This window comes from Dysidea avara, chromosome 14 (genome assembly GCF_963678975.1).
Source record: "Dysidea avara chromosome 14, odDysAvar1.4, whole genome shotgun sequence".
Taxonomy (NCBI): domain Eukaryota; kingdom Metazoa; phylum Porifera; class Demospongiae; order Dictyoceratida; family Dysideidae; genus Dysidea; species Dysidea avara.
This window is the reverse complement of record NC_089285.1, coordinates 12859916-12883832: the sequence shown is the minus strand read 5'-3', so window position 1 is coordinate 12883832 and position 23917 is coordinate 12859916. Positions and strand designations below refer to the sequence as shown.

At 36.8% G+C, this 23917-nt stretch overlaps 4 protein-coding genes across 12 annotated transcripts in view; 2 read left to right on the top strand and 2 right to left on the bottom strand.

The window, feature by feature from the left end:
* Positions 1-11365, top strand: part of LOC136244714 (uncharacterized) — a 33131-nt gene extending 21766 nt beyond the window's left edge. For 3 of the 7 annotated variants that reach the window (XM_066036258.1, XM_066036265.1, XM_066036264.1), the window contains 7 exons: positions 9864-9920; positions 9972-10028; positions 10080-10136; positions 10188-10244; positions 10296-10352; positions 10404-10460; positions 10967-11365. In XM_066036258.1, the coding sequence (XP_065892330.1) occupies positions 9864-9920; positions 9972-10028; positions 10080-10136; positions 10188-10244; positions 10296-10352; positions 10404-10460; positions 10967-11091 (467 nt within the window). In that variant the 3' untranslated portion in view covers positions 11092-11365. Of the gene's footprint in view, positions 1-9755; positions 9813-9863; positions 9921-9971; positions 10029-10079; positions 10137-10187; positions 10245-10295; positions 10353-10403 lie in introns of all 7 variants that reach the window. The other 4 variants (XM_066036271.1, XM_066036275.1, XM_066036270.1 and 1 more) reach the window with 4 other exon arrangements.
* LOC136244716 (uncharacterized) overlaps positions 1-17220 on the bottom strand; it is a 32917-nt gene extending 15697 nt beyond the window's left edge. The window contains exons 1-12 of one of the 2 annotated variants that reach the window (XR_010695543.1): positions 16608-17217; positions 16491-16562; positions 16396-16437; positions 16250-16309; positions 16142-16198; positions 16034-16090; positions 15926-15982; positions 15494-15550; positions 15299-15442; positions 14007-14188; positions 13649-13727; positions 13402-13597 (exon numbers count right to left, since the gene is read on the bottom strand). Coding sequence is in view for 1 of the 2 variants with exons in the window: in XM_066036287.1 (XP_065892359.1) it covers positions 15494-15550; positions 15602-15658; positions 15926-15982; positions 16034-16090; positions 16142-16198; positions 16250-16309; positions 16396-16437; positions 16491-16562; positions 16608-17217 (1069 nt within the window). In the remaining variant the exon portion in view is untranslated. Of the gene's footprint in view, positions 1-13401; positions 13598-13648; positions 13728-14006; positions 14189-15298; positions 15443-15493; positions 15551-15601; positions 15659-15925; positions 15983-16033; positions 16091-16141; positions 16199-16249; positions 16310-16395; positions 16438-16490; positions 16563-16607 lie in introns of those variants that run through there. The other variant, XM_066036287.1, reaches the window with a different exon arrangement.
* On the top strand, positions 90-8153 carry LOC136244721 (uncharacterized). The gene is made up of 4 exons (XM_066036297.1): positions 90-306; positions 4745-4827; positions 7371-7525; positions 7609-8153. The coding sequence occupies exons 1-4, from the start codon at positions 287-289 to the stop codon at positions 7699-7701; spliced, it is 351 nt and encodes a 116-aa protein (XP_065892369.1). The 5' UTR covers positions 90-286; the 3' UTR covers positions 7702-8153.
* A 5-nt stretch (positions 17221-17225) lies between the features above and the next one.
* LOC136244713 (uncharacterized) lies at positions 17226-23219 on the bottom strand. 2 transcript variants are annotated; one of them, XM_066036248.1, is made up of 14 exons: positions 22680-23219; positions 22519-22624; positions 21628-21845; positions 20928-20977; positions 20176-20254; positions 19887-20057; positions 19697-19836; positions 19533-19638; positions 19397-19480; positions 17967-18147; positions 17821-17910; positions 17673-17744; positions 17554-17620; positions 17226-17498 (listed from the first exon to the last, which is right to left on the bottom strand). In XM_066036248.1, the coding sequence occupies exons 1-14, from the start codon at positions 23139-23141 to the stop codon at positions 17243-17245; spliced, it is 2082 nt and encodes a 693-aa protein (XP_065892320.1). In that variant the 5' UTR covers positions 23142-23219; the 3' UTR covers positions 17226-17242. The 2 variants fall into 2 exon arrangements, with proteins under 2 accessions (XP_065892320.1, XP_065892321.1); XM_066036249.1 differs by lacking the exons at positions 19397-19480; positions 19533-19638 and having other exon boundaries at positions 17967-18136.
* Between the last annotated feature and the right edge of the window lie 698 nt (positions 23220-23917).

Genomic DNA, 23917 nt, shown 5'->3' with positions numbered 1-23917 from the left:
AGTTTATACTGACTTTGACATGGAACTGTGGAACCAAGTACAACACTACACTACACTGACACCCGCTTCTCACAGTAAATGTCAGGATATAAACTGGGAAATTGTTTTTCTTACTGGGTTATAACCTGACCATATTGCAATATATTGCTACCGTATTAATCCTATGTTTAGCTTATGATAGAAGAAAACTAGTCGGTCTAATCCGGATATCCAAAAACCGGGTTTTTTGCCGCTCTTTGCCCAGCTGAGTTGTCGCTTCATACTCACCTATAGCTCTGTTTCAGATATGTATGCCGTCTCTACCAGGTATGTGTACGGTTATACCATAGATAATACACGTGCACATTACTATTAAAACACATCTCCAGCTTTAACAATAACGCACGTGTTCCGCATTCAATGCACACTAAAGTAAACAGCTCCTGTGTTAAAGTACACACTATCATACACCTCAATGTGTAAAGAGTTGTTTTTTTAAGAGGTACAACTGAGAAGAGTGTGCGGTTACTTGAAAACTGAGTGCGTGCTAAGGTACACCAGTTGAGATGGCACATCCATATCAAACTGTCATAATTATTTCCACATCAATTTTTCCGTTTCATGTAAATAGCTATAACACTACCTTCTAAACAAACCGCCATAGCTTTCACATGCTTTGTTTAATGGTAGTGAGACTTGGCTCATCACATTCCGAGAAGAAAGGTGATTTGCCTGGTGTGTAAGCTATTTGTGTAATGCTAAAGCTAGAATGAAGCCTTGAAATGCAAAATTTTGTATTTAGAACACACGCGAAACACGTTTGGGCATGTTTTTACAACACATCTCTTTAAGCTAACCTGTTTTGCAATTTGTAGTCGGGATCTTATTAAGAATCTTTCACTGCGTAGAATGGTACCAAGTTTAGTGAATTTGGTCGAGGTTTACAACTTGTAGTTTTGGGTTTTCCAATGGATTATTGTATGGGGCATGACTTATGTTGTCATTCGACAATGAATAAATGTTGCTATGGTAATGTTATCATACCTGTACAGTTAGTATTCGACAAGGGCTTTCTTAGCTTTCTTTAAACATATGGATTGCTGTAGAGATTATATGAGTTAAAGGCTGTAAATTTGTGTTTTTGCTGGTAGTATAAAAATACATGTATTTTGTATTGGACAAGCAATGGCATGGAATGATGAAATTTTCCGTTTAACTAAGCTGAGGTTGCTAAAAGAAATCTGGTAATTGCTGCTAGGTAGATATGATAATCAATTACTCAATTCTGTACCTTATCAGCTATTACTGGACAAAGAAAAGATGTACCCTAGATAGGAAGCTGGTTGTACTTGTAATACATATAATTACTGTGGAAGGGTTAAATGATGGCTACGTATGTGTCAATGATCAAGCAGTTTATGTGAATATTTTTGCAGCTATTATATGGCCCAGTCTAATAGATTGAAAATTTGCATAAATTGACCGGATTTGCGAAAAGGGGTCTTCCACACACATCCAATATACTGACTTTGATGATTCACAATTTCAGATTATAATAAGCTATTAGCTTGAAATTTGGACTGTAGTGAGAACCAACATAGGTGAATTGATAACGAAACCCTGAGGTTTGTATCTACTTTGAAAATTAAGTTATGGTCTTCCAAAGTATAGAATTAGATGTGTGTAGAAGACCCCTTTTCGCAAATCCAGTCACGAATATGTCAGCACCAAGTTACAAATTTACAGTACATGTAACTGTAGTTTTACCTAACATCTTCCTGACAGTTCCCCTGTCAAACTTTCGTGCTATGTGTAGCTGTGGCTATGATCTCAGGACAAAGGTAGCTCCCTAATTCATACACTGTATGTACTGCGGTATGTTAAATGCACCTTTCAGGCTTATGAGGTGTATAACAGTAATATAAAATAAAGCAGTCCCATAGTCTTATAGCCATTATTTATTGACTCTTGTCTGAAGGTATCAAGCAGTTAGTGATTATGAAATCCTGTAAATTACTGTAATGCTTACCACTAAACTGTACCAGGGGTGTAGCCGGCCGGAAGGTGATGGGGTGACAGGTATACCCACGAAACGCTCAATGTCGTAATCATTGTATAAAAGGCTAATGACCCAATGATGGGCTAGCCAACATACGGTGTTGAATTAATTACAGTTAACTAAATCACAACTATGTTCGTACTTGTAAAAAGCTATACTGCAGAGTCGAGCCTCATCTCACGTTCCTCACTGTACTCCAACATATTCATCCACAGTCACGTAAAAGCAGAATTAGAATAGCATGTTGATGTGTTATAACTGCTTACATTAGACACACTGAGGCCTGATGTGACTCCTTGCGGTCACGCAGTCGGCTGATTTTGTCCAACCATTCCAAATCCCAGGTAAACTACTTAACTCAATTCCGACTTTATAATCCCCTCTATGATAGACCTTGCTTCAGAGTCACAGTAGGCATAGATAAAATCTCATGCTGCCTCTTCGGCATTTTATACCGGCACGGTGAAACTTCCAGAAAGTCTACAAACATTAACCATGATCGGTGAAAGCTCTTACATTTAACTCTCAATAGGTGCCAACAATTTATCACCCAGATATCAGTGTTTTCTCAAGATTCAATTGTAGAAGGTCACCCGCCTTTCTTCAAAATCTTTGGAGTGGACCATCACATGGGTAGCTGGTCTAAATATAGAACAACAATCCTAATGTTTTCGTGAATCCCACTCATACTGGAAATGACTGTTGTACATCATGATTTCAGACATGTACTGGCGATAACCACCAGCAAGTGCCAGGCTAGCTGATATTGTAAGCAATGGTGATGGGTGAACTTGTAGTTTGGCGGCGCCCGCCCTTTTTGCATGTTCGAAGGAGGCGGCCACCAGACTAGAATTTCTGATGGGGGGGGGGGGGGGGGAGGGGGGCAGATGCCCCCCCTCAGCTACACCACTGAGTTACTGTACTAGCATATTATGCGTGAAGTAGAGCCCCATCCAACTCCATTCTGCCCACATCCTTTTCATACGAGAACTTAGAATGTTAGTATAGGTACATATTACTTCCATATTACATACTGTTGTAATAATGGATCAATACATGAAAGATTATAAGCCATCACTGAATGTATGTGTATTTAACTAGTGTGCAATAGAACATTTTCCCAAAATTGTAATTCTTTAATATACCACTTATACTGTATAAATTTAAATGTGCAGAGATTTTACATGCAGGCAATCACAAATGAAGTACACTTAGCAAAAGTTTTGTAGATATTATATCAGTTATTCTGTTCAGCGCAAAAAAAAATACAGTAGCACATGTTTGGTGATGGCACAACCCATTGGTATTTTTGTATGGGTAGTAATTATATATATATATATATATATATTATACAGTATGGTAGTGCTGTATAGTAGGGGTCTCGAAGATGTGGGCGTGGCCCTTGGAAATATATCGGCCAGAAACCATCCTCTGAAATCCTTCACAGCTACTTGGCACTATTGGTTAGGCTAAATAAAGCTCAAAAGTGCCTTCACATTGATCTAAAATGCTTTCAACAAGTTGCTACAAATTTAAAAAAAAAATTATTTAACGGAATTTTCTACTGACTGACTGCCTGACTGACTGACTGATTGATGCCTTCAGACCAGCGTAACTCAATAATGGCTAAGGCTACAGGCTTGATTTTTTCGCTATTTGATGCCACTTCGGCCCGAGAGGTGCCTTTTGGCATGCCACAGTACTTAAAATGCATTTTTCATGGACTTACTAGTATCCTCCTTTGTGTTCCATTCATCTTTGCTGACAGCAAAAAGTGGCGATTAACGGTGGCTTCCTTTCCTATAAACGGAAATCGTCTGTAATTTTCATATTGGCTACTTACATTGTAGAGGTGCTTTTCGAACAGTTGTTGACTTGTACTGCTGTGAAACGGGTTGAACATAGCTAACAACGAAGAGTAATGGATACTTCACTTTTCAGACAATAATTGATTAACTGGGGCGCGCGATGACATTTCTTTTGTTTGATGCGGTATGCATGGGTTCACCAATCATAATAATTATTTGAAATAAAGTAAACAAACAAGTATAAGGAAAAATTAGAAATTTCTAACCAGAGTAGGGGTCAAGAGTGCTCCAATACAAAGTACAGAACCAAGCTCTACAATATTAAATCACAGTAAAACAGTTAAAATTGTTATATATACAGGTGTATCTCTACTGTGCCTAAGATGGAAATGCACAGTAAGGATATAACAATTTTAATTGTTTTACTGTGATTTAATATTGTGCACTTTACTCCAGCTTGTTTCTGTACTTTTTATTGGAGCACTCTTGACCCCTACTCTGGTTAGAAATTTCTAATTTTCCTTATACTTTATATATAAGGGAGAGGGAGGGGAGGTTTAACTCTACTAACTGTATAATTTAAGTCAGTGACTTGATGTAATTTGTGGTAAAAGTGAAGCTTAGTGATGTCAGTCCTTTTATAAAAGGTGGGCATATTACTTCCACAGCGCATTTTGACTGTTCATTCAGAGTGCTTGACCACCCTAAGATTATTGCAAACTTAAGGATTGTATATACAAACCTTGTTTTCATTTTCACAACATGCGTATTTTTGTCTATTATCTGGCATCTTGCACTTGATGTTGTATGGTAGTGTACCTTATGACAAACGTTCTAAAATTATATATATTGTGTACTTATACAATTTGTGGTTTTAAACTGTATGTACTTCAAACAGCATGGCCAGTACCAAACTGGTGTGTAAAAAGAGGAAGATCTCTGGATACAACATTTATCATAGGGAAATTTTGAAATCGTCAGGTAAGACATTCAAAGTGGTCGTCATTATTATATAGTTATACAACGGCCACGAGTGCTCTGCCTGATATAAACGCACGAGCCTGAGGGCCGTTAGGCCCGAAGGCAAGTGCGTTTATACAGGCAGAGTACGAGTGCACGTTGTATAACTGTTATGTACCACTCACCTAATAGGTGGGGAGAGTCTCACAAGACAGCTGTAACACTTATAAAGGCCAGGTTTCTAACATCGATTGTGGGTAACCAAGCCTGACGTTGCGATGACGTTCCCCCTGCAATACTGCAGCCACCTGAGATATTGAAAGCTAGTACGCTGTGGGTTATATCACTAACCTGCATTCGCTGTTCGACTCTCATCATGTAGTGCTCAGCATGCCAGCATGATCACTCAATCGCCATATAGACTAAGCGCCAGACTAATCGCCATAGTGATTCTCTCGAGCGAAAAAATGTAGCTAAATAGACGTTTTAAGTAAACAAAACCTAACTACTAAACGATACTAGTCTAATTCTTACCATTCACACTGGCTAAACTCGAATCAGGTGGCATGACAAAACTGGTTACCACAATCGAACGTAAAAGTTAGTATTATTTAGAATATATTTGTTTTATTGAGTCATTGTCGAAGTGGACTACAGTTTAATCTGGGCTAAGATGGCACCAGACTAGTATGGTGTATAAGTACGTTTATATATATGTAGACTAGAGTTGTGGCCACCCGTGTTGGCTTTTTCGATCGCCATTGGCTGCTTGTAAACATTATACGTATTGGTGACGTTATGGCCCACAATCGACCTTTACATGTCAGGCTATAAAAGAATTCGAGTGATCTGTGAAGTGTCTTTCCACCTATTAGGTGAGGTGTCGTAGTGGTCTTCGCCACCGGCACTTGTGCTATGCTGCACAAAACCGCAGCCAGTGCAATATCTGTATATTGCACTGCGGTCGGTGCATTATAACTTATAATGCACTCGTTGTGGTCTACAAAACCGCAACCAGTGCGTTATAAGTTATAATGCACTCGCTGCGGTCTGCAGCAGTGCAATATACAAATTATGGCACTGGCGGTGCCTTTGAACTGCCCACGCAGAGTGGTACATAAGATTATATTATTATTTATGTTTAAATTGCTTGAATTTCACATTTACATGTAGTCTAATATTTCATTTTTTCTTATCTCAAGCATTTCCATGTAAAGCTATACAATTCATAGTACTGAGGCGTTGTAATAAGTATATGGGTGTATGGGACCAAAGCAATGACGTAAGTAGAAATTAGAAATGTTTTGCAAATGTACATTTAATATTGTGACTGGATGTGCAATAACCGGGCTTATTGCCCATTACAGGAAGTTAAATTTTTTGCCATAAACACAAACCTACATGAATACACTATCAAGATTCACTTCCACAATGCTGGCTGCATTTTCCAAGGCCAGTGGAAATCCATACAGACAGTTTGGATTCATAATGGAGCTCTGGCCAGCAAAGAGGCAGCTGTGTGTGGCTGTATAGCTCTGTGGTATTGGTTTAAGACCTGTGCTGTTCCTTGTCCTTCATTTTAGCCAGTTGTGAGTCCTGTATGGCCCATATCTTGGTCTATTTCACCCCTTTGCCTCTCCTGACATTTTTGTTTCATTAACCACTCTTCCACCACCCACCCATTGCTGAGCTCACCTGATATATCATGACAGGGACTACCTCAGTAAATAAACTATCTAAAATGGCAGGAAACTTAGTTTTTGGCTACTTGCTTAGTGGACGGTTATAAAAGTAAGGAATTAGTGTAAAATGTGTGAAATTTGGTACACGTAACTTCATCCATCGGCGGGCTCCAACACTCTAAATAATTAAAACCAGCATTTCTCAATACTTGTGTAAAGGCAATAAGTCTGGTTTTCGTAGAGCCAGTCACAATTGGCATTTATCTTAACATGCATACAAGGGTATAGCTGATCCAAATTGCACATTAAAAGTTTTATCATTAAAAGCTTTGAGATAAATGATTTTAAAGAATTACTGTTCATAAGACCATTCTAACTTGCCAAGGGTAGTGAGTAGTGAGTACACGTATAAAATTTACACTAAAAGTACATCAAATATTAAATTTCAGATCATTTCCGCTTTTCCAGTGCTTGTAGAGTTTCCCGCCAAGTAAGATAGAAGTTGCATGGATAGGTTGTTATGTCATGGGTGCTTAAAATAGGGGTGAATGGTATGAGTGAGCAAGGGATAGACTTCAAAATGGTAGTGCACGACAATTGTACGAGATTACATGGCCATAATGGCTCCTTAGTAGTTGAAATCAAGATAATACTTTGTCAGCTGTAACAGCCCAATAACCAGTACATTACTGATTAATCAAGCCAGGTTCTATGCCAGAAATTGCAATTAAGGAGTATGTATAGGCATGAAGATTCATTATATAAGTACTATTATATTTAATTGATATGCACTGTGTATATAGAAAGATGAAATCATTTCATTTTCTTATTTTCTTACATACAAGCGAACACATATAATTACTGGCTACATTTTGTTTGTAGATCCAAGTGTCTATCTGGGGGACTTAAATAAAATGATTGGTGAGCAGTGGCAAGCTCTAACCCAACAAGAGAGAGAAGAATTCAACCAAATTGCAAGTGTAGAGCCAACCAGAGTTGCTACTTTGAAAGATTTTTTGAATCACCTAGCCAAGCTGGTATGTCCCATGCATTCGTCAAGGAGAGCATTGGTTGAAACTTCCATTCATTAACATGTTAACTCATGAGTATTTCACTGCAGGTGCTACTTGAAGCACTGCCATGTGTATGTACGGAAAAGATGCATACCACAAGGGAGTGTGGTGAGAGGCTAATGCAGCAAGAGGCAAACTAGCGCTGTATACGACTCAAGAAACCCCCACCCCCGAGTGGTGTATTAATGCAAGTGATCTTCTAGTTTTATATTTTACTTCCTGGTCATCTTGCTTAATGGAGCATTCATCTTGAGTACCCTAACTGCTTCAAAGTGTTGTTATCAAACTATCTTTGGTTTTAGTATAATCTTTTTCTAGTCGTATATACTGTAGAACAAACTATTTCATACAAAAGTTTATGCACCCTAGAAAAGTAGAAATTTTGTTTTGCAACTTATGTCCACCCAATTTTCTTTATAAAATATTGTAATCAATAATCTAAACTGTTAGGCTAAACACTTGAACGAGTGATAAGCAGCACAGATACCAAGTTTTATTAAAATGTTAGACATGACCCAAAATTCATTGTTGATTTGACGTCAATGAATGAATTCTAAAAGTTTTTTTGCACCATAAATACGAATAATAGTCATGTACTGTATACTACAGAGTAATGCAATCAAAGATACTTTTGGTGCTGAGATGTTCTTTACTCTGGTGAAGGGTAATGAACACTACTGTGGGGGAACTACAAAAGAGATTTCTTTTCTAGAAGATCAAGCTCCTTATATACCCTATTCTTTTATTGGATATCTTCACCATCCAGTGGCAACAAGTGGTATGTAATCTTAACTTGTGAAAATGTTTTTTATGCATGCTTATGCGTACATCAAAAATAAATGGCCGCACAAGAACCATTCACTATGTAGACTTATTTTGCAAGAACTTTTAATTGAAAAGGCCATTTCTGCAATGACTTTGATGTAATGTGTTCTACAAAATAGTGTCCGTGGTTCAATAAACTTTTTCTTACTTTAGTTTTCCGGTTTAGTTTTGTGATAAAAAGATAAATATTATAGCTTATTATGTACAGCTGTATGCCCAGTAACAGTCAGTTCAAGTGATCTCCTTTGTCGTAAGTGTGTCTCCATATAAGTTACCCAACAGCAATGGATATGAATCCATGTTTGCTTACAAAGTGTGTTGCACCTACTAATCAATTGGTGTGGCTTAATGAAGGACAGTACCACGCAATCTTGATAGGTAGGTGTGGCTCAAAGAAAGCTAGGATGTGAAAAGACTAGACTATGATGCATTTATGCACTTTCATGTTATGAACTGATGTTTCATATGTGATCTAATCAGGGTCAGACCGAGATATTTTCTAAACTAGGCCAAACCTGACAAAATTTGATTTGACTGACCCGGTCCTGATTTCAATGCTGGTGTGCATATATTTGTTTCATATAATAATGTGTAAAAAATTTTGTACGTGTGAAATTATTTACTTACATGTACTGTAGGTGCTCAAATCCTTGCCGATACGGATATAAATGTCAAGAGGAAACAAGTTGAAGAAGTGTTCAACAAGCTATGTGGTATGAATATATGTCACCTACTCAGCTGTAAAAAAATAAAACACCATTCATTAGAAATTTTCCAATTTTATTTTCATAATAACACATTATAATTAAAGTGCACATACCAATTGTACCTGAGAGAATATTTTTTGGGTCAGTTACATAACTTATGGTTATGCGCAATGTAGGTTTAAAAATACTTTTTTTTTCTAGAATCACTGTTGAAAGCTTCATATATATATATATATATATTTATAGGGGAAGCAAATAGAGATGGCAGTAAAAAGCTACCATACTCTAAAATATCCAGCTTAGGAATAACTGTCACTAGGTTACCAGATGGTGTTTCATTGAAGCACTCCTCTTCCTATGGCCGGAAGCAACTACAGTCTATTTTAGACTGTAAGGAAAGACTGATAATAAACTGTAAGGTTTTAAAATTAAACATGGTGTATGAATGACATATCTTTTAGTTTGTAGTCCAGTACATGGTGACAGACAGTCAAGTAGAGGTTAGTTGTGCTGTGTTGGGAACTACATATTTATCACGTTTATTGGTTCAGTGAATACTACTGCTGTCAGTGGAGCAGTTGGTAACAGAACTGAGGATGATCAGCCAAGAGGTTAGTTGTGCTGTGTTGGGAACTACATATTTATCACGTGTATTGATGCAGTGAATACTACTGTCGGTGGAGCAGTTGGTAACAGAACTGAGAATGATCAGCCAAGAGGTTAGTCATGCTGTGTTGGGAACTACATATTTATCATATGTATTGGTGCAGTGAATACTACTGTTGGTGGAGCAGTTGGTAACAGAACTGGGGACGGTCGGCCAAGAAGTTAGTTGTGCTGTGTTGGAAACTACATATTTATCTCGTGTATTGGTGCAGTGAATACTACTGTCGGTGGAGCAGTTGGTAACAGAACTGGGAATGGTCGGCCAAGAGGTTAGTTGTGCTGTGTTGGGAACTATATATTTATCTCGTGTATTGATGCAGTGAATACTACTGTCAGTGGAGCAGTTGGTAACAGAACTGAGGATGGTCGGCCAAGAGGTTAGTTGTGCTGTGTTGGGAACTACATATTTATCTCATGTATTGGTGCAGTGAATACTACTGTCGGTGGAGCAGTTGGTAACAGAACTGGGGATGGTCGGCCAAGAGGTTAGTTGTGCTGTGTTGGGAACTATATATTTATCTCGTGTATTGATGCAGTGAATACTACTGTCAGTGGAGCAGTTGGTAACAGAACTGAGGATGGTCGGCAAAAAGGTTAGTTGTGCTGTGTTGGGAACTACATATTTATCTCATGTATTGGTGCAGTGAATACTACTGTCGGTGGAGCAGTTGGTAACAAACTGGGGATGATCAGCCAAGAGATTAGTTGTGCTGTGTTGGGAATTACATATTTATCACATGTATTGGTGCAGTGAACAAGTTTTTATATTCAGCCATCATATTATAGGGTACTCTACCAACCATAGCAACCATTGATAAGCAACAGAATTTTTAATGTTACACCAAACAATTGTTACCTAGCTACCCTGGTTATGGCACCAAAGCAAACTGTTGGTACGAAACCTTTTTGTTGCTGTGGTATTGAGCTTCAATCTGGTCCCACCATTATTCAGACTTGAACATGTGCGTTCAACAGAACCATTTCACACAAGCACAGATATTTGCTGAATCCTAAGATTCTAAAAGCCAACTCTTGACATATTGCATCAAGGGGATACGTACACGGACCATTAAATTATATTGTTATAATATAAGTCATATAGATCATTTTGCACATCTATAGTTCTGTTGTAGAGTTTATGTATAATTTATTAGTTTCCATTGATTAACTTATGTGTATAAATGTTTTTGAATGTGTTGGTTGCAGAAACTGTGCAGTCTGAGAGTGATGAAATTGTTGTGCTGTTGTCACCCACAAGACAACCAGTTGGTCTTGGACAGGTTATACAAAGCCAGGATATACACGGTCACACTATTTCACCAGCCCACGTAAAAGTACAAATTGATTACATTATTCCAGGAATTTGTCCACCAGTTCCTATGCCCTTTGATGATGATGAGCTTTGTTCGGGGCAGTTTGCTGCTTGGCCAAGGAGTCTAACTACTAGTGCAACATTCTAAGCTAGACAACTTTCATACACCAGTTTCTGTTATGTAACTCTGTAGCTATTGGAAGTATAATCCTGTGCACTGTAACAGTTGTTTCTTTATCATTAAAAGTATCTTTAAATTATATTATATTCTTGCATATAAAATGAGACTACATACATTTGATTGTTATGCTCGAAATAGTTATAATTGTACCTCATGCAACTTTTCTTGGTACAGAGGAACCTCAGTTGCCTTCATGCCAACATTTCTTGACCTTATTTAGCAGGTAACTACCAGTATATTAGACTGGTTACTTCATACACAACTCATTTGGGGATTAATACAATGGCCAGTGTAGACAGGTGACCTGATTAGGCTCGTTAAACTGTATTGAGATGGCAAAGCATGCAGTACATATAAATGGCTGAGACATTCCTGGTGAGGTGTTTAGAGTCAACAGATTAGGAGAAATGTTTTGCACTTCAGTAAATACAAGAAAACACATACTGAGAGTCTATTACCAGCAACAGCTACTTGTCCAGACTGCTTTTGTGCTACCACCTCAATTTTCAATACTGAAACTTTTGGTTTGAAGGTAGAAACACTGCTGATTTCTGAGATTTGTGATATTGAAATCTAAAGGTCTGCCAGATCTTTGTGCATATGGCTAGTGTCTTAAGAACAGAAGTGTTACTACAAAGAATATAGCCATGCCAGGATTTGTGTACAACAATGGCAAGTAATTCTTGTCAGAAATACTCTTTCAATGAACAAACGGTCTAATAATATTGTGTTTGTGCATCACATTATTTTTATGAGTTTGGTATGTTATAAAGATTTGAGATGGAAATGCATGCAACAAAGAATCCTATTATGAGTGATCTAAATGTCTATCGTTATCAATCATTGTTGCTTTTTAAGTGACAATATGATCCTATTAAACAACATAGCTGCTGCACTTAAAAGTTATTTAAGCCATCGACTATGCAAATTCCATACAAAGTGTGTATTGTCTCTGTTGTGCTCTGTACACCACAGATGTTTACAGCTAATAAACCTCTTACTATGGATATACAGGTTTCTCAAAGGTGATTCTGGCTGTAATAAGGTTATGGTTACACTGTAAGTCTTAGCCATAACCTTTGTACAAAAAGATGAGCTGTTGTACCTATTACATTTTATGCAGTTGAATGACCTCAGTATCATGTTTAAGTTTGGCTTGTGCTTATTGCACTATAGACAAGTACGTACTCTGATCTTATTTTTCTCTTCGATTTGCACAAATCACTACTTCCTGTACATGTATTATCCATAATTTTAAAGAATTTTATCCACAGCCAGTGAATCTCTTACCATTGCATGCACGATGCCTGTATGTATGTAATACATAATAATTTTATGCTACTTTTAATGATAAGGCTTTCTAAATAGGTGCCAAACACACCAAAAACATGAGACACACTGCAACTTAACAGTATAGTGGATTTATAAGAATCAATAGAATATGAAAAAACTTAAATGTGCTATGTCAATTATATAGAAGCCGGTAGTACATAGTATAAGGTGAAAATGCAATAGATTCTTATTGGTCTATTACAAAAGTGTCTATGTATGTCTAAATATGCTTATAGGCTACTGTGTAAGCTAGAGTACTGTAAACATATTGACCACTAACACAATAGTTGACTGCTCTATTAGAGTATTTGTTACAATATTAACCAGTAAAAGTGGGAGGACTATGGTCCCTCAGCCTCCTCCATTTCTCTACTAATGAACATTACCAATCTAAATGTTTGAACACCTGAAAATGTGTTTAGGTCTAAGGATTTAGGAGATTAGGAGATACAGGTAAACGAGTACATTTAATTTAAAGGAGTGGTCATTTTCACATATTTCACAGTGGATTAAAGCTTCGGCACATATCTCATGTTGTCCCTTGGGGTCAATTACCCTAGAACAATTGAGAAATATATACTCTCCTAAATTAAGTGCATACAAAACTTTGTCAGATCCTACACTAATTTGACAAGATCTGTAAAAGGGGTTTATATGTACTTTGCAAAATCTGGTGAAGGAGGTATACACCAGCTGGAAATTTGATCTATAATACCCCTAGCATAACACCATAGCTTTGTGCATTACGGTGCTCACATATGAGGAGCTGTGATCAGTCAAATCAAGCTGGAAAAGTTACACAACCTATTTTCACAGATGCTGTTAAATATTTTGAAATATTGTGACATGTCATTGTGTGGATCTTCGACTTGTCTTATGTACATTAAAAGCAAAGTGTTTTTTGGTTCGGCTGCAAGAAAGTTCTTTCTTAGACAATCTTAGTAGATTTTCTGCATATTCTTTTAAATCATTTCTTCCCATGAATGAGCCAACAGGTCTTGAAGGGTGAACTTCTAGTAATGGTACGTATGGGTTAAATTAATGCACATGGTATTCTCAGTTACCTTTATGATTAGAAATATTAATATTGCTGTTTGAGCTTATAAAGTGTTCCAATTCTTGTCTGGGTATTTCTTGCTCTCTCTGCAATATATAAATTCATATTAATTTTAATACTCCTCCACATAACTAAAGATGTGTACATCAAGACCAGACTGAAAATATTATTGCGGAAAATGTACAAGCTGCAAAACTGTGGACAACAGGTGTAGGTAAATAGTAAGCATGCCATAAAGTCAATTGATTGAAGTCAAAGAATTGAATGTGTGTGGAAGCCAAATCTGCTATTTGTTTCAGCACTAGACAGTACTTACCACTTGATAGCATACAATATGTGTGCAATGTATTGCAATAAATTATTACAATAAATTCTTCTCTGTAGAATTCCTGAGCCCTCCAGTTGGCTGGTGTAGACATCATTGATTCTTCATCACTATCTGTCTCATCATCCCATGAGACTGATAATGCCTCGTCATTAAATTATGATGAAATACCATCATTATACAGAACTTCATCATCGTCACTAAGTTCAGGTGATGTACTACCTACAATAACAATACGTAGTTCAGTTTTGACAATGCATGTATACATTTGGTGCTATGATTTGAGCAATTATACAAATAAAAGTCAAATGGAAATGTAACAATTTGGGCTAAACTGGATAACGAACAACAGCTTATAAAACTTTATCCTTTGACCATCTAAAATCAACGGAGGCTTATTATGCAAGAACTTTCTTCATGCTTAAGCAGTATTCATTAATTAAAGTTTACAACATAATAAGATATTGGCAGTTTAGTAGTTTACTACACATATGTACACATACGTAGTACAAAATATACTACATATATGCCATATTGGCAGTTTATCTGTATTATCGATATATGTATATGTTATACTACAGATATCATGGTATTCGAAATATATACCAAAAGATATACAAACTTAGAAAAGATGTTATAGTGCGAGGCTTCGCCTCGCACTATGGCACCCTTTCCTAAATATGTATATCTTTTGGTATATATTTCGAATACCATGATATCTGTAGTATAATATGTTAATACAACATCTCGTCTCCCGCTTGGAAGCAGTAACAGCAATTTCTACTGTTTTTATACCATTATTAGTACTGGAAAGTAATTCTTTGTGATTAGCATGCTCAAGGAGTATGCACATGTGTTGCAGCCTGCAATCTTCTTAAAAATTGGTCCAACAATCCATAGCAACTGTTGCTAGGCAACAAAATGTTAACCTGACCTAGTTACATGCTTTTTGGTGGTTGCTTAGCAACCGTTGCTATGATGGCAAAATCATTTAAGACTTAGTAGTGGTTACCTAGCAACGGTTGCTAGGCAACGATGTTGTTGCTAGGTAACAGGTATTGGTTTCTATGGTACCAGTAGTCGTCAAGTCGGACATGCCTAACTGGTAAAACAACTAAACACTATCAAAAAATTTTAGCCAATCAGATGTGTATATCAAATGTACAAGTGATATACTGATTCTATTGGCTAGTTTGCTGTAGTATATCAAAAATATACCACAAGCTGCTATTGGAGTTTTTGTACAGGACACGATATTGATGTTGTATTAATATATATATATATATATATCATTGGCAAAATACTGATATTAGCAGTCTAGTGGGAAATTACCATCTTCATCATCAATCCTTGCCATAGAAGAAACGAGCAGTTCTAAAGCAAAGAAAATGATAAATCTAGCACAACTTTTACAGCCTCTACTTGACCCATCCTCAGTTGTTCTGTTACCAACTGCTCCACTGACAGTAGTATTCACTGCACCAATACACGACATAAATATGTAGTTCCCAACACAGAACGACTAACCTCTTGGCCGACCATCCCCAGTTCTGTTACCAACTGCTCCACCAACAGTAGTATTCACTGCATCAATACACGAGATAAATATGTAGTTCCCAACAAAGCACAACTAACCTCTTGGCCGACCATCCCCAGTTCTGTTACCAACTGCTCCACTGACAGTAGTATTCACTGCACCAATACATGAGATAAATATGTAGTTCCCAACACAGCACAACTAACCTCTTGGCTGACCATCCTCAGTTCTGTTACCAACTGCTCTACCAACAGTAGTATTCACTGCACCAATACATGAGATAAATATGTAGTTCCCAACACAGCACAACTAACCTCTTGGCTGACCATCCTCAGTTCTGTTACCAACTGCTCTACCAACAGTAGTATTCACTGCACCAATACATGAGATAAATATGTAGTTCCCAACACAGCACAACTAACCTCTTGGCCGACCATCCTCAGTTCTGTTACCAACTGCTCCACTGACAGTATTATTCACTGCACCAATACACGTGATAAATATGTAGTTCCCAACACAGCACGACTAACCTCTTGGCTGATCATCCTCAGTTCTGTTACCAACTGCTCCACTGACAGTAGTATATACTGCACCAATACACGTGATAAATATGTAGTTCCCAACACAGCACAACTAACCTCTTGGCTGATCATCTTCAGTTCTGTTACCAACTGCTCTACTGACAGGAGTATTCACTGCACCAATACACGAGATAAATATGTAGTTCCCAACACAGCACAGCTAACTTCTTGGCTGAACATCTTCAGTTCTGTTACCAACTGCTCCACTGACACTTGGGTCTTCATCTGTAAGTGAGACAACTTTCTAACACACACATGTACATACACAACACACATGCGTACACAGTACTACACAAACCAAAGCAACTGACCAGTTTCATTCGAATGGAAATGGAAACATGAGCTGGAATTATCTGTAGATAAAAAAATGCAAATAATTTTACTCTAAAATATCAATGTAAGAGACCTGTATAACTGGTCAGGGGAAAATGATTTTCCGTACTGACCTCTGATATGCCCATGGAAGGTGGTATAACCTCTGTAAAGCACATTATTTTATAAGTTCTGATGGAGAAACAAGTACCTGGGACTATGTTTCTGAATAAAGATAGCAAATCTGTTAATTTGGTACTGAAAATCAGTATCTTTCTTGATATCCAGCAGTAGCACCCAGATAATTTCTCTACATCTTTTTCTTGTTCATGTAATTGTAAATGGATTTCTTCTTGGCTTCTCTTTAAAGATGCTATCTGCCTCTGATAATATTCCAAGTAATTTCTCATTTCATCTTTTAGTAAAGCTATCTCTTCCAGTGACCTTTTTGCAATCCTAAATTTCTGTATGGCTTCACATTTCACCTCTATTGGGATCGATGTAGCAATTGATGCAAGGCTAGCTGTATAGCTATTCCGATGGATATTAATTGCAGCTTCCCAAATCATGTGATCCTCCACCGGTAAACCTTCATTAAAAGATCTCAACATCTTCTTAATTTGGTTATTGACTGCACTAACTTGCTTACTTAAACGAGAAGCAATCGCAAGTCTATCTACAGCAAAAATAAATGATATTGTACATAGCTTCAATGGGACACTATGATGTGTGGATAGAATTGAAGGACACAAATCTGTTATATGCATACAAATAAATAATCTTAGCAAAGTAAGGCAACCTATAGCTAGGAATGAAAGCATTAAACTGTATCAGCATATTTTGCCTTTAAGGTAAGTAAAACCATCTTTCTCTTGCTGCTTGCTCGAGTTTTAATAAAAGACACATTCTGTGCTCAGATGCAACCAAAGCTTTAGCTTCCCGATACTGAGTAGATGATGTAGACCATCTTTGACGGACACCATTTGCTTGTTCTAAACTCTTAAGCTTGTCCTCACACTGTGTAAGGCACTCTAAAAGTTGAGAAGGCGGTACAAACAATGGAGAACTTGGTTCAACAGTACTGATTGAAGTAATAGAAGACCTTTACAAAAGTAGGACACATATTGTAAGAACTAGAGATGAAAGAGCATACGTACTTAATTTCTTCGTGCATATCAATTAGCTTGACATACTTAGCTTGCCATCTCTCAGATAAATTCATAGCTAGAGTACATGCAAGTAATCTGCACATACATACAGTATCTCACAGATATACCACTTGAATCTTGTAAAAGTTGAGATCTCTCCTCCTCTTCCCACCTTTCAACATCAGCCATGGAAAACTGAACTGTGATTTAAAAGTCGGCAAACAAAAATTATATTGAATGCTTAATTGTGAACTTTATACTAAACATATCTATTACCTGGTGACATAAGCATCAACTCATTTAAATCTTTGTTAGATTCTTCTTTCAAACTTTGTGCACGATGGAACTTCTTACAAATCGACTTACCTGGTAATTTTTAGCATTACAGTGCACATCAAACAAAACATACATAACTATCATACCGATATTGTCTATTCCCTTCTGACCATAATAGAGGATAGCATCACTAAGAACATCAATTCTATGAGATGGTCCCATTTCTTTGGTCATCCGACTAAATGGTCTTAAAAAAGACCACATCCTTTCCATGCCCTCACCATCACTAAGTCCAAAGCCTTCAATAATACGAGGGCTAAATTGGATCTAGATATCAGATATTTGTACACAGTTGCTCCCTTCAACTTGACAGAATTTATATTCATCCAAATGGAAGGGGTGACACCATAAGGTTTGAGGGTACTTCCCAAAAACTAACTCATGAAAATATAGCTAGTTTACTTCAAACAAAAGGCAACAGCACCAGACAAAATACACTGAAAATTTGTAAGCAAAGCACAAAATACAACAAATGTAAAGGTATACAAAATATAATTTAATAATCATATGGCACCAAAAATATAAGTCCTAACAGCACATCTAGTTTGAAAAAGGAAAATGAAACATAGTCAATGGGATCATATTTCAGATAAATAGTGCATTTCAATTTCAAGAGAAACAAAATGAAGTGAGGGCGGTCTCTTTAGCAGAACAGAACAAAATGAGAACTGTCTGGAAGATAAAGAGCAAAGGTCATTAAATTTAACAGCAATTATATTAATAATGTGTATAAAAGCCTCACTAGTCACAATGCTACTTTAATAATTTACGATACTTGGTCCAAGCCAAATTACCAGTATTTCTGGTCAACTTTAAATAGCGAACTGAAGTGTACCATAAAAAAAGATACAGCATTAACACAATAGGTACAGTAACACATGTATGTAGCTACAAGTAGACAGTTGTTAACGATATTGAGGGGCAAGACTCTGTAAGCTATTAGCGATGTTTTAAAAACATGTTATTAGTATCTCAATAGCGAGAAATATGAGCATATGTGGTTTCCTACATCTTCATTTTTCACTCTGCTCAGGGGTTTCTGCAGCTCTGTGCATTCTGTACAATTTCCTTATAACATTCCTACACTGTCTAACATCATCAGTAGTGTCTCTATCGTTGTCAGCCATGGTTCATATCTTCCATTAACAGAAACTGGTAGCAACACGAGGTACAACAACACAAGGTTTTATACCAATGCACGTGCTAAGTCAGGAAGTCACAGTGGCATTTACGATGACAACAAATAAAAAAGTCCAGTAATCTATCCCGTTTAACTTCATGTACTAAGCAATAACTGACAGTACAAACAAGGAAGTCCAGTAATCTACACCATTAATTTTATTCCATTTTATGTATTATCAAAGCTGCATACTGCAAGTATGCCAAACCAACCAGTACAATTGAGCCCTGGGGTGTGCAAAGACTACATGTGGGAGCGAAAAAGTAGGCTCAACTATGGGGTGAACTAGACAGAGGAATACATAATGGTAGTTTACAAAAGCACACAAATCATCACCTGGCAACTGAGTTTATGACCAAAGCAATGAAAAATAGGAATTGCTAGATGAAACACTGACAATAAGTCATCACGAGAGTTTGCCTGCATCATTGACTTAGAATACAAATATTGTAAATGAATTAATCCAGCAAACCTGAAGGTGCTTTTGTAGTGTACAAGACACATCGTACAACAGTTTAATGTCATGGCTTGGAAACAATTGTTGCAAACAGTGCATCATGTACACTGCATAACTAATCCTGTTAGTGTATATTTAATACAAATGAATATCATTCAAATTCTACAACACATTACTACCTTTCTCCGTGAAATAGATTAAAGAATCTCAATGGAACTTCATGACGGCAAATACTTCCCATAACAGCAGTTTCATCTAATGCTTTGTATCGTTTGCTAGATCGCAACTCATTTCCAGCTAAAAAGTTATTACACAAATCCTACAAACCAAGTAAATGCATATAGCATGATTCGAGAGTCATTCATATACTTGTGAACTTGAGTTGCGTGATTGACTATGAGATGACACAAAAGCATTCACCTCATCCTGAGGTTCAAATACCATTTTTCCACTAAGTGGACCCTGAACACTTTTGCCAGCTGACTTTTTCCGACAAAGGCCAAATATGGCATCTATTGACACTGTCACTGCTCCACTTTCCTACATGTCCAACCAAAATTAAAGAATAAGCGAAAGGTTAAATTTTATTTCACATGTACATAATTCTACAATAATGCACTACACAATCCACACAGATATTTGCAAATGGCATTTGTACCGTAGAACAAGCTGGGCATGAGTGATCTAATGGAGTTACATGTATTCCCTCTAAAGTTTGGAGGCGTCTCCGGAAATGCCTGCAGATCAATACAATACATAATCTTGGATTCTTAAAATAATGCATTGCTTATTAAGGTAAATGCATATGACCATTAACAATTTTCTTTCCCACTGCCCAAAAGAACTCATTTGTAAACAACAAGATATGTGTCCTATTACTATGCTTATAAACACTGTACTGTGTAACTACAAGAATTTCTTCTTTCGATTGCAATCAGCAAGTGTACATAATTTTTTTTACTTTGTAAGTTTGTCTCTACATATTTTTCTTTCTCAGTTTGTAGGAGCTACTTTGGTGAAGGAGTAATAACCAGCCAGTTAATTCTTCAGCCTCCGTGTCATATGATCAGAAACCAGTATATGATTTAACATTCAGGAGCTATCCATCACCAATCAGGGAATAGAAAATAATATTTGCACTTGCCAATTAGCATGCCTCATTCATTTAGTGAAATGTACCATCAAATACAGCTAAGCATGGCTATGTTCTCTCCGATTATATAATTTACTGAATGGTAGCCAAATAGCTGCTGCTACATAATGCCGTACCTACGTTTTTCTTCAGAAATCATATATAGCTATAACTGAATTAAATTAGACTTTTGAATAATGTAAGATTATAAATTTCATCTAACACTTCCTCCAACAATTTAAAAGTGGAAAAACAATATGCAGAATTTATTAATGTACCTGTACTCTTCAAATGAATCAATCAATACCGGATACAGATTGCATGGCATCTAATAAATTATAAATTACGTAGCTAAATCTACTATGTAAACATAATAACACAGCACACTAATTTATGTCCATGTATAAAGTAATTAAGGTAACACTATCTGTGCTGTACTTGCCTAACAGATATGTGGAATTGTCTAACCACAACGCCTTTGAAGCGGATAGTCCTAAATGCCCCAAATTGTGGTATTGTGCTTAGTGGAGCATGCAAAATACTCATATTCTACAGTGGTATACATTCCTTTTAGTGCAGAAGGCAAACTGGCTCACCTTTTATTTTCCAGTGCACAGAGATACAATAATTACAATTACCTCTTGAGTACAGGGCAGAAAAAAAGCTTACAGACACTGTTTAAGATGCTCCCCATCCAACTATTTTTTTAAAGCTAGTAGTGTTACATTGCAGGTGCTAGAATTCCGCATACACATTCCTTATCACAACAGATGCATTGGCAGAATATGTTGAGAAGTGTACTAATAATGCTACATAACTACTTTAGTATAGTAAGAATTTTATTCAACCCTGTACATGTATCACTACTACATGTACACACTGTACTTACATAGATCCCTGAAAAAAATGTGAGTTAAAAATAATTGCACATTAGTGTAGTAGTGCTCTTTTATACCTATATGAATAAATTTCACATACTTTAATCAGTTTCTTTGTCACCAAATAGGACCATGCTTGTGTAAAGTCCTGTACTGCTACATGGCACTCAAGCAACAGTGCTTCAAGGAGATCCATAAATTCAAATGTAAAGGCTACTTGGGGATAGACAGGAGTTCCAGGCCAGTAATTAAATCCAATCAATTTGAGTGCATCACACTTACAGGAGCAAAATGGAAAATTCAAAACACGTGGAGATCCTGTATGAAGAAATACTTGAGGTTTTTGTGTGAGCAATCATCTTTTGCTGAATTCTTGCCACAAAATTTCTAAAGTAAGCCTGACATTAACATAACAAAATTGTGACCTTATTTTGGAAAACCTATACCTTTTGACACAATGGTAAACATTTTTGTAATACTTTAAAATGGTAATACCTCACCAGCCTTGGTAACTATGCAAGTGAAATTTTCCCTGAAGATGGAGGCTTTAATGCCCTTTCAGAGCATCTACAGTATAAGGAGCTCCCTGTAGGAGTTCTTGTCATTTTAAATAGGTTTTTTCACGAGTAGCCATTGCTGTATCACAAGTCCTCACAAATGCACTTTGATATGCTCACAGAAACCCGTCTCTAGAAAGCAAACCCGACAAGTTTTAAGACAAAGTTAGTGTGAAAATTGATAGCTGCCAGACAGTGTAGCCATCTCGTTCTGGTGTTATCTCAAAACTTGTTTATATGCCAAAAAGGTAGGTTTTCCAAAATCAGGTGTTTGATTTGGAAAATGTAGCATTGCAAAGATCTGCATGCCCAAAATTTGCTAAGTAACATTGAATTGCAATATGGGATACATGCCAGTATTTAAAATAAAAGTTCCATTATTACATATGTGCTACTTAGCTGTTTATTGGTTATATAAATAGCATACTACATACCTTCAACACTAAAACATACAATGCTTCTCCTTGTTATATTCTCACAGCATGGCTTTGGATCAAGCACAATGCCATCAGGCAGTTCAAGTGGCTGAAAATAACCATCCTATTGGTACATTTATATTATAAAGGTAAATTACTAAGCATGTTTCTATATCTACCTCCCAAACTTCCACAAAATGGTGAAACAATGAATGTTGGTGCATATCAATAGCACATTGCTTACAGTAAATCATAAGAGGTCCGCACTGATCACATTTCACTATGCCTCTAGATTTATCACATATAGTGCAATCCAATAGTGGTTCACTCATATTCATAATAACTCCATTTAAGGCAACACTTTGGACGATTTGCCATTTTTCAGCTGCTTTTTGCTTCCTCTTTGTGTGAGCTGTTTGCTGCTCTGTATCTGGTTGATCATCATAACATGTGCCTTCATTATTTTCATCTAGTATTTGGTCAGATGAATCATCAGTGTTAAAGTGACACTCTTCAACAAGTGGTGGATCGCTGAAACTTCTAACAGGTGCTTTAATGTGCTTTATTTTACATCTCTTAGCAACACTAACAAGTGTTAGAGGAATACTTTTCCTCTTTATAATAGTCTTCCTTGGATTCATTGCTCATGCATACATGTATCTAGCTAGATCAACTATATAAATCCCAGCATGTACATGCCAGTACAAAGTTTGGTAAAATGCCACCTAAAATCAACAAAAATAACACAATTATACCAATACCCCATGTTTCTTAGCTACAGGCACCAAAGATATATCTAGGTTTTTAGGCCCTTTCAATTTCAGCATTTGGATGGATGATTACAGCCTCTGATCCATAAGCTGAAAGTAAACAAGGACTAGACAAAATCTCCGGAAAGGGGTGGCTGCTTTAGTTTCAAGCTTTTGGAAGTTTTTTATTCTACACTGTATGAGCAAAAAGTGTGTACTAAATTAGAGTTTTACATGATTGTAGTATGAGTAGTTTAGCTGTTAATGCTTCGATTAGCATGCCAAAGTAAAGTAGCCCCCCCCCGATCAGCTCCTGTAACTTTCCTACATTTTCCTATTTTCAACAGGAGCAGCTAGGGTAGGGGAAGCAGGCGACAGTTGGGGTTGTTACTTAAAGAAAAATAACTAGTCCAGATATTATTCCATGTAACTTTAGTTACAGATAAGTTTGTAAAAGTAACCACTAAGAGCTTTAAATTTAATACTGTTATACTCATTACTAAGGAATATAAGAACAAGTGGCTCTACCTTCAGAAGTAACTTATAGTAGCTAAACTAGCAAGGGTTTCCACTGTGAAAAATTAAAGTCAGTATTTCTTTATAATCACTGAGTATGATTTTTAATATGCAAAAGACAAATGTGAACCCACAAGAAACATGGTTCATAG